This window comes from Polyodon spathula, chromosome 13, assembly GCF_017654505.1.
Source record: "Polyodon spathula isolate WHYD16114869_AA chromosome 13, ASM1765450v1, whole genome shotgun sequence".
Lineage (NCBI taxonomy): Eukaryota > Metazoa > Chordata > Actinopteri > Acipenseriformes > Polyodontidae > Polyodon > Polyodon spathula.
In genome coordinates, this window is record NC_054546.1 from 12,707,668 (window position 1) to 12,719,020 (window position 11,353).

At 36.2% G+C, this 11,353-nt stretch overlaps 1 protein-coding gene across 1 annotated transcript; it reads left to right on the forward strand.

The window, feature by feature from the left end:
• The first annotated feature begins 1,206 nt into the window (after positions 1-1,206).
• Positions 1,207-5,460, forward strand: LOC121326097 (protein phosphatase 1 regulatory subunit 3C-B-like). The gene is made up of 2 exons (XM_041269268.1): positions 1,207-1,414; positions 2,551-5,460. Exons 1-2 carry the CDS (start codon positions 1,401-1,403, stop codon positions 3,497-3,499), a joined length of 963 nt encoding a protein of 320 aa, XP_041125202.1. The 5' UTR covers positions 1,207-1,400; the 3' UTR covers positions 3,500-5,460.
• The last annotated feature ends 5,893 nt before the right edge of the window (positions 5,461-11,353 follow it).

The following is an 11,353-nucleotide window of genomic DNA, read 5'->3' on the forward strand; positions in this document are numbered from 1 at the left end:
TGAGGGAAAAGAGAAGGATACTCTGCACCAGTGTGTGTTACAGATGGCACATTTTTGAAATGGGATTGAATTGTATAAAACATGACTGAAGAAATTAAATAAATATTGCTTTCACCAACAGAGCCTATTACCCTACCACCTATTTTACAAATCACAGACAGAGGTTTTGTTTTTAAAATATTTAGGCAATTACATTCCTTTGATCCCCAGTGCTGTTTCTTGCAAATCAATTCACATTTGGGAAGGATTATAATTTCAAAACAAGATAAGGCATGGTACTCTAACAAGTTATTAAATGGGAAGTACACATACTGTATTCTGTGTAACAGAGAGCAACCACATCATGCAACTAAATACTGTGTATGTTTAACATGAGTCATGGTCTGTTAACTATTTACTCAGCTATTGTCAACCCATACAGTATGCTACAGTAGAATAAATTATTCTTCCTGTGTCAGTTTTTCAATATGGTCACAACCTTTTGAATTCAGTCATAACAAACACAGGGTAGGAAATGGAGAACAGTTTGCAATAGCTTATTGAACACACACAGGATTTTACTATGAGATTTTTCTTTAAAGCCCTTTAGCCAACTGTACTTCTCATGACAGTTACTATAAACCTCTCCCTCATACAGTTGACTGTTGAAGCATTTTGATAACATACTTTGCTTAAGTTAAAACAACAGATGAAGCATGCCGCTGACTACTGAATTTTATTATTCTAACTACTACTGAAATGTATCTAGTTTTTGGATTCAGCAGAGCATATTGTCAGTATTAAATTTTGAGCTCAATAATACAGTTCTTGAAATGTTAACTATAACCACGTGAACAGTGCCTTTTGCTAAATTAAATATCTTAAAGGATTCAATGACTAAAGCATCTTGTCTCCAAATCGTTTGAGTTGTAATGAAAGTAGCACAAGCACAAGACGAATGATAAAGAGTTGTATCAGAGTAAGCTGTTACCGTATTTGTCATATTAGTTTTATATTATCTACGCAGTTTCCGTTTTTGTATCTATGCTGTACTGTATTGCATCCAGTAGAGGTCATTCCGTGAACAGGTCGGCAATATCCGCATCTCCTCCTAATGCCTGATGAAAAACATCCCCACTTGAAAAATGATAACGCAACTTATTGCGTCTTAGTGCTCTGTGATTGGCTTGCTGTGTTCCACGTGAGGCGATATGCTTTGGTGTTTGATGTGTTGAAGAGCTGTGCAAGGTGCAGTTGAAGCAGAGCTGCTGTTGCAGGCAGAAGAGGGGGTGTGTCAAGCCAAAGTAACAACCGCATTTGCTTTTACTATTATTAATAAAATAAAGAAGGCAATAAGGAAAACCGTTAACAACAGCACAGTCTCTTCCCGCTTTGGGGGTTAGGCTCTTCATTCCTTTCCGATGAATTGCACCAGGTAAGAAATTAAAAACAATAAGACCTGGCACTTTTTTTTTTTTGTTCTTTTTTTTATACTCAGAACTGTATACTGCATAACGTTAACATCAGGAATTGAATAAACTACATTTGAAATGGTCCTTTGTTACATACTGTTGCATATCTTAGTGTCACTTGATTAAATAAATACAACTTTAAACAGGAAATAATACATAGTTAATGTCAGGCATGTTTGTCGTAATTGTGGTGATTAATTCCCTCCGTAGCTTTAAAATATTGCTTACCCATTCCTCAAAAATTAAAAGCGTGTTTCTAATAGAATGTTGTTTTCATAACGATACTTTCTTACGAGTGTTCTGTGCAGTTTTATCTATCTGTATAATTGACAGCACTTGTACATGTGTTGATTAGCATGCTGTGGACTTCTTTTCTGTCGGTATTGTGTACTCAGCATTTCTTAGTGAATTAAAATGATAGTTTTAAGCGGTGGAAAAAATGTGTTGTTAATAATAGTAACCTGCCTGGCTAGGGTGCACAAAAAATATAAAATGTATAGCTCCCTCAGATTTAATTCATAAAGAGGATTGCTGTATAATTTAAATGCAACACATCGGAGAAGCGACATGTTAACACACACGTTTCAAAGAACTTGAGATATTTAATCTGCAATAGTTATTTATGTGACAGATTGCAGTTTTCCGAATTTTACTATTTTTGTCAATATATGGTTACTCTTCAACGGAGAAGCAGTCGTGAATGCATGCCCACATTTCTTGTTGTTTGAAGCAGTTTGCGTATTTTGATTAACCATTTGGATGCACATTGGGACGAACACATTTCTTTAACCAACTTACAAAATTTCGCACAAAAATGTATGCTAAACAAACAGTAGTGTGGAATTTATTAGCTGTAATTGGCTATGCTATACAGCCTGTATAGGACCCTATGTCGAAGCAATTTCTAGTTTCTTAATAACTTTATGCCATTCAAATGGTTATATTCAACTTTAAAAATGTCTCTGCACTCATTGTCTAACTCAACTGCGCTAATTGTCAATAAGAGTATCAGGATATTTATCAAAATCGATTTTATGTATTTACAGAAGCGACAGTTGTTTTACTTTACAGTAATTCATAGTATGCATTTTTGTTTCAGGGTCCTGCACATCTTGAATCCAAGACCATTGCCAAACCCCATTATGCCCGTTGATGTAGCAATGAGGCTGTATCTTTCTCATTCACCCCCACTGATGAGTTTCCTTAGTTCATATGAAGATTGCAGAGGGAGAAACCTTGTGAATAGATTGAAACCAATGAGACCTTGTATCAATTTAAAAAATGAATCAGAGGCAAAAAACCCAGAATGGAGAAGCCCCAATACCAAGTCAAAGAAACGAGTGGTGTTTGCAGATTCAAAGGGTCTGTCACTTACTGCTATTCACATCTTCTCTGAGTTTGAAGAGAATCTGATGTCTGACCTGCAGTTTGATCTGGCTGATTTAGAAGACACAACGGCTGGTTTGAAACTAAATGAAGAAAAGAACTTGGTTATGGATTTTTCCCAGCCTGCTGCAGATTACTTGGAATTCAGGAATCGGCTGAAAAAGAACTTTGTCAGCCTGGAAAACTGTTCCCTGCAGGAAAGATTACTTGCTGGGACTGTAAAAGTGAGGAACGTAAGCTTTGAGAAGTCTGTCCATATCCGGATAACCTTTGACACTTGGAAAAACTACACAGATGTTGAATGCACCTTTATGAACAATATGTATGGTTGCTCTGAAACAGATACCTTCTCTTTCGTCATTGATCTGCCTAATGTTGTGCCTCCTCATGAGCGCATTGAGTTCTGTGTTTGTTTCAAAAGCAAAGACCAGGTATACTGGGACAATAATGATGGACAGAACTATAGAGTGGTCCACACTGAATGGAAATCCGATGGTGTTCAGGCTCCACCATCCACCCAGAATGAAAGTCCATCCTATAAAAATCACAGTAAAATTCAACAAGTTGAGCTTGATCAGTTTGGTAGTCCAAGGACGTCCAGTGGACTGTTTCCCGAATGGCAAAGTTGGGGCAGGTTTGAGAACACAGCCCCCTATTGGTGAACCCCTGCAACACCTTTAAACACACAAACAACAGCTGTTATCTCAAAAACTTTTGCAATGCTTCTGCAGGAAATAAAACCCTAAAGGGTTAAATGCTACTCTGATCAATAAAAGTCAAAAGTTGCAAATATTATACAAATAGTCAAAGTTATCTGCAAAAAGTGACTGACTTTGTCATTTGCTAAACCAGATAGACGCCAACATTGCTGTGTGTTTGGGAACGAGGGGGATTGGGAGTTGTTATGCTGCTGACTAACAACGATTATAGTACCCCCCTACGTTTCTTTAAAAACATTTTTTGACTACCTTTAGTAAAGCGTGTAAAAACTACAAATAACCAAGTCTCATGCATCACATCAAGCATTACTAGCAGGCTTAAAACAACTTAAGATAAAAAAAAACAAAGTCATCTTTAAATGTTACAGTGTAGTAAACACCTAAGAAAGTGTATAAACTATGAGTAAAATCATGATAACACATACAACTGTGCAGTTAATAGATGCCTTTGTGATTGTTGTAGGGAAACTTGCTTTGTCTAGTTCTAAATCTGTAGAAAGCACTTTAGTATGCCTCTGGGTTTATGTTATCATAGTCTTTCAATGCATACAATAATAACACACACTGTTACAGTGATTGAAAAGTATAAGGAGGTGCATACTTTATCTTTAGGAAAAAAACAACATTTGATTCATTATTTATGGCTTCCACTCAAATAAATGCAGTTATGGTTTGGTTGCATGCACTTTTCCAATCCACTGCATTTTTCTTAGTCAATTAATTTTCATTTGATTGGACAAGTTTTGACACCAACATGCAAGACTAATCAAAAAAAGAAAAAGAAAAGAAAAAAAAAACATTAGTATTGTAAAAGATTTCCAAACTTCTATCTTTTCCATTTCATACTTAACTTTTAAAATGAGTGCTGTTATGGGGTTGAGTAAAGATTGTGCTGTACAGCATGACTAATATAATTTCATAACATTCAGCACCTAATAGGACATTAAGAAAAGGTGCCTTTTGCTGTCATCAGATGCCAAAATGTTTCACATTTATGTAATTTCCCAACATAATTGAGGCTTTCAACTAAGCATTAATTATACAGATTAGTTAAAACAATATTTATTTTGATCAGAGCAGTGATGTGTCTGTCACTGCATTTTCTAGTATTGTATTTGATGTAAACCACCTGTGAATGTTGTGGTGTTTTTATTTTTTATTCAGTGGTGAAGAGTTTGCACTGTTTGAACATAACCCTTTACTAATCTGAATGTGAATCAAGAGAGTATAGGTACAGCTGTAAAATCCTTCATATTGAAGGGTGTTAATTTTGTGGTACCTTTTGAAAGTATTTCATCATTTTAAGAAAAAGTTGAAATAATTACATATTTTAAGTGTCTTCCTGCTTGCACATAAATGTATGCCTGCATTTTAAAATCACTATTTTGAGGGTTTAGATTGTTCATCAATTTATTCACTACACAATAATTGCTGCTATGTTTTGTACTGGTGCATTGGCTGTAATGCTTTAATTAATCCTAAGCTATGTTTTATAGCATACTATTTGAAATTGAGGAGTAAGAAGTACGATGCTATGGGATATTTATGTTCCCTTTGAGTGAAAAAGGAATGTGGGGTTACGATTGTGAGAGGTTGTTGTGAGTTCGAGAGGAGGATTGTGTGATAGTGGATGCAAAGTTATTGTCATTTTCTTTTCAATTTGTGTTAATAAACGCAGGTCAGTGTTAATGGGAGGGGTATGTCAGTCTCCTTTTATATTTTGAGTGATATACTCGGTCTGAACTACTTTTTTTAGAAGTGCAAAGTGAAGGGGAATTTTAACTGGTGTAGCACAAATCTTAATGCCCCACACAAATATTTTTCTACTGTAAAGAAATGACACTGTATGAAATAACTGTTTTCTGTAATAATTCCTTTCTGAAATACATTTTTATATTGCAAAAGGGCTGAGTTATTTGAAGAAACCAACAGCAGTCTAGAACAGTTAAATACGCATCACACTGGATTTGATTCATTTGAACTCATGACTTAAATATTTGTGTGCACAAGTTTAACACATTCGGTTATCCTAGATTCTATCGTTTCAAACTAGAGCTGGGACAAGATTTGACCATGTTAGTGTTAATGACCATGACAATGTTCCTATAACAAAATTTGTAAACGACTATCTCAAAGAGATACCGTGCACAGGAAACCAATACATTAATAACATCTAAACAAAAAAACCCACACATTCTACTATACACAGTACAGCTGTTTTTCTCCTTTTGATAGGGTACCAGTTTTATTTTACTCCTGAAGGATTTAAAAAAAAAAAAAAAACTATATTTTGGTACAAATCATGCTTTTATTTTCCAACTAATTCAAAATTACAAAAAATATAACAATGTTTGTTAACATTTTTAAATGACTCAGGAGGGCGAAGATGAACACACCCTGTCCTCTGAAGCGTGTGTCGTCATCCAATCGTTTTTTCTCATGCTGTGGACTCACCATGTAGCCACCCAAGAATAACAATGGTGTAGTGCAAGGTAAACAGTAACAGTAATACCATGGTAAACTTGTATAAGGGATGTTGGGGTTTATTTAGGATCCAATAATCATACTACCATGAGACCCAATGTGCTGATATGGGTATGCATGAACCCATTTGCATTCCAACTTTACCATTGTAGATTGTTGGATGCTATTCTAGTGACATCTGAAAAAATAAAATATATTGAAATTAGATGGTATTTTCAGTCTGGATTGCTTATCACTGCTTTAGAGGGAAATCCAATTAATTGGATGCTATTTATAGAAAGAAAGCAGGCATAGTCAATTTGACCTAGCATTAGTCTGCCCTGGCAAATATGTATTTGGATTTCTAACATTTAATTGGGTCTTGCAGCAATAGCCCGTTCTGAAAAGTATGACACACATTTATTTGGTGTCAAACAATTTCAATTCAATTACAATGCAATCCAATAAAGCAGCTAATTGCATTAAAAAAAAAATAAAATAAATGATAATAATTCAGACAGCATTATAATGATGGTAAATAACGACTGGGTAAAAGTGTCCAGAGCCCTAATACAGTGTATCGGGTAAAAAGAAATGTATATAAAATCTGAAGGCAAATTGAGGTCTATAGTTTGTTTTTTTTTTAAACTAACTTGCGTGAATGTGTGTGTATGACTTCCAACTCTGAGCTCATATGCTGTATTTAAAAGCCTGTAATAAATATACATACATAACCCCGAATGTAATTAAAACCCACTGATCTCATCTTCTGTTTTTAAAGTAATTGCAGCTAACAAATTACTTCCATACAGTTTACCAGTGTTGCGCTTCCATCAGCTACATAGATATGAAATGATAAATAAACACAAGTTACACCAAACATGCATTTTCATTTATTTATTTTTGGTCATTTCATCCAAGCAGAGACTTATGAAAGCATATCCATTGATAGGGGAAGCAGCTGATTGGTTATTGACAAGACAGAAACCAGAGAAGGAGTTGGGACAATTTTACCCTCTAGATGAAATGACCCAGGGTGTGCAAGACAGTGTAAAAGCAATGGTTTGCAAAAAGAACTATCTTTAACATTAATTAAGTAAAAGTTATCATGTTTTACAATTTAAATACAATATTTCTATATCTAATATTTCAAAACTGCACATTTGAGAACTTTGCAAACTACCTTTGATGCCTGGGGTCAGCATCAGAGTCTCACTAGAACACACAGCAATCGTATAACGGGCTGTGTTAAAAACAAAAACATAAAAAAGAGGGTTTTACAAGTTGCCACGTGCTGCTCTTAGTGCTCATATATTTATATATATATATATATTGTTTTATTTTTTCAAATGTTAGGCATTTATGGATATGGTAATTCTAACTGGTAATAGGAGCAGTAAAGAGATTACTATTTAAGATCTTGCCATTAAACATGACTCTATCTCTGCCCCAGAGGACAAATAAGTCAGATGTATACGTATATTTGAAAAGCATTGGACTGACCCAACGCTCTTAGGGTTCTGCTCTTAGTCACAGAGCTGATGCATGTACAGTAATATGATAGATTCAACCACTGGTGCACGTGAAACTTGTGTGTTACAAGACAGGTGTGAGTCAAGAGATATCAAACACGGTCCTGCCAAACATTTATTTTTAAACTACTTACAATAGGTACCCTTTCCCACACTCTTAAACCAAGAGAACTGCTCTCACACTGTATTGAATAGTTATTGGAATATAACTCTCAGGCTTTTTTATTTTGTTTACTACAATTAAAATGAATTCCCTGTTGTTCTAGGAATGAACCAGCAGTAATTGTCTTCAAAATTAAACGTTGCATTTTGATCGGATACATGCTGATTAAAATTCCCAAACTGCACCTTGTCATTATATGCTCTTTATATTGCACAAATAAATTCCACACTTGATATACAGCTTTGACCATTATGTAGATTTCAGTCCGAGTTTTGTGAGATCTTTCAGCTGTAAAATGTTGTGGCCTGTTTTTTTTTTTCTTCTTTTTTGTTTTTTAGTTCTGTAAAATGTGTTGAACTGCTAACAAATGTAACAACATTATTTAAACAGAATTCAAGACAAATCTAGACAAAACAGCTACAGTTATGAATGGCTGAGATGCTCAGCCAAAACAACAGCTTCACAAAAAGTTCCTTGGGTCGACACTGTCAATACCTTTTAGAATTTTGAATAATTCAAGCATTCAAAATTCTAAAAGGTATTGACAGTGTCGACCCAAGGGACTTTTTCAGCCTGAGAAAAGAAACAAGGACCAGGGGTCACAAATGGAGATTAGACAAAGGGGCATTCAGAACAGAAAATAGGAGGCACTTTTTTACACAGAGAATTGTGAGGGTCTGGAATCAACTCCCCAGTAATGTTGTTGAAGCTGACACCCTGGGATCCTTCAAGAAGCTGCTTGATGAGATTTTGGGATCAATAAGCTACTAACAACGAAACGAGCAAGATGGGCCAAATGGCCTCCTCTCGTTTATAAACTTTCTTATGTTCTTATGTTCTTATATCATTCACCAAGAAATGATTGGGGTGTATTAAATTGATCTATTTTAACATTTTAATCACTAAATAGGACCATCTCAGGTGCATTTTTATAGAATAGACCTTGTATTAAAATGATCCCTCACATAATTCTTTAATAAAACTGAATTGCCCAAAAAGTAATGTGTACTACTGAGAGTACTCAGTTCTTAGATTAAACACCATCTAGATAACCTAACGGCTTGTGAAGGAGCCAGGAAATTGTTTTCTGCTTCTTACAAGTAAATCTCTTCCAGCTCCCTTACTCATATGCTGTGTCATTGCAATGCTATATATATATATATATATATATATATATATATATATATATATATATATATATATATATATATATATATATATATATATACACATAGTGCACTAGAGACATCTCTACTAAATCATCAGCTCTACTATATTATCTTCTCAACCCTCATCACTGACTCAAAATGTCATGCAGGTCAGCACGACACTTATTTCACAATATTTATTTTAAAAATAAAATGCTGCAAATTTGTACATCTATCTGTGCGCAAAGACACAACAAGAAACATTTTGATCTGATGAGTTTTTAAAGAAAAATGAATCAAAATGCACACTTAAAAATCCTTCTAGCCGCTCCTAACAAACCGGAAGGGTGACTTCAGAAATGAAGACGTGTTTAGTCACTGACAATTATTTGTATAATTTTCTCCCAATTTGATATGTCCAATTCTTTTTTATGAAGGGCGAAGATGAACACATCGTGTCCCCTGAAGCGTGTGTCATCATCCGACCGTTCTTTTTCACACTGTGGACTCACCATGTAGCCACCCAAGAACTACAGCATCGGAGGAGAATGCAGCTCTTGGGAAGCTTACAGGGGTCGCTGGTGCACGGTGAGCCAAGGACAACATGGATGACCTACCCCCCCCCCGGTGACACTCGGCTAATTGTGTGCCGCCCCCTGGGAGCTCGCCTCCCTGGTTGGCTGTAGAATAGCCTGTACTTGAACCAGCAACGTCCAGGCTATAGGGTGCATCCCGCATTACACATGGAGTGCTTTTACTGGATGTGCCACTAGAGCCCGGCACTATTTTGTAACATTAATTTACTGATGACGATAATTTGCGCAGTATAGACATTTTTGTGTCATAATAACCATTTTGGCACAAAGGAAGAATAGTTGCTTTGGTTGCATTATTCTAAGGTTACATCCCTCCATTTTATTGCACCATTTTACTTGTACAGTAATTGTGTTTCAAGATATAGTGATGCAGTAATGATATTCACTAACGTGGGATGTGCTTTACTCACATACATCAATGTTTTTTTGTAGAAGCTTGATAAAGCTTTATAAGACATACCAATGACACTGCTGAACATTCACTCCAACATGACCTGCACTTTCCTCAGAGTATCTCCTCTCTAGTATGGGGAAGATTTTAAGCACTTGGCGGCTGTATATATATATATATAAAAAGACAAACCCTTATCTGTCTGAGGGTTCAAGTTCTGTTCTTTAAGTCATGAAAGTGTGGTTAGCTGTTGGAGACTACAAAGCAGTAGGTCAAATGTAGGCCAATGGATTATATCATGTGTGACAGAGAACAAATTAATCCTAGTCAACAATCTCCCTCCCGATCTTTGAGGGCGCTGTGTAACAGGAACAGTATGCCCCGGAATGGATGGTTTGACAATTTATTCCAGGGTCAGTTGGAAGCCATCTATCCAGGAAGGGGGCGAAGACACAAAACCAGAAGTCATTGCCTTAATACGGTAAGCGATGTGTCAGTCATGGATTGGAGGATACGTGGTTGCACTAGCTAGGCAAGGGAGCATGACTAAAGGTATTTCAGGGGATGTGATGAAGCAATCTGTTCCTTTGTGTTTCGTGTTTTGCTTGTTTGTTGTTCTAACTGTTGGTATTTGTCATTGTTAGGCGGCTAACACTAACCGGGAGCTGTCGCTACACCAAACCCGGACTACACTGCTCCACTGTTTCACAATCGTTGTCATGCACCACACCTGCACAAAGAGCACTCACTGTCTGGAGAAGTGACCTTGTCTGTGTTGTGTGTTATTATTGTTAGTGTTGTATTATTTTGGGACTGAAACCCTTGTTTTGCATGGAGCGATACACATTGCTGTGTAGAGCCTGTACTTATTATTTAAGTGTTTTTGATACGCAACCCAGCCAATTGTGAATTATCTTGTGTCTGTCATTTCCGGAGCACTGCATTACCACTGCACCTGTGCACAGCAAACCACTTGTTCACAATAGGCCATAAAGGTGCTTGGCATGATAAACTGGTTTGCTTTTAGTGTACCTGCCCTTGCTACTGTAGTGCTCTCAATTCCAGTTGAATTTAAGCAATAAGTATTATTCTTAATTACAATATGTCATTGCCCAATCAATATGATAGGTATATTCTTATATTTCTACTTGAACCAGGCATTATTTAATTATTGTTCAAACAGTGAAAATTACAGCTTTAGCTTCCATACCTTGCCTGGTATTGGCTTTTGCATGTTCCCGTTCACAATGCTCCTCTCCTTTCAGTTGCACCCAATGTACCTTATGACATAGGTCAGGGTGTACAGTATTTTAAACTGGGAGAGAGCATTCCCCCATATGGGTCAGATTCATTCCTAACGCATGCAGACTGATGATGGGCAGTTAGGGAGGTCTTTCCCTAAGTACAGAAGTCAGTGTGTTTGTACTAATTTGTTGTCTTTTCTCACTGGAGTTAAAAATGTAATAAAATCTCACATAGCATTCCTTCCTGTTATTGAATTTGC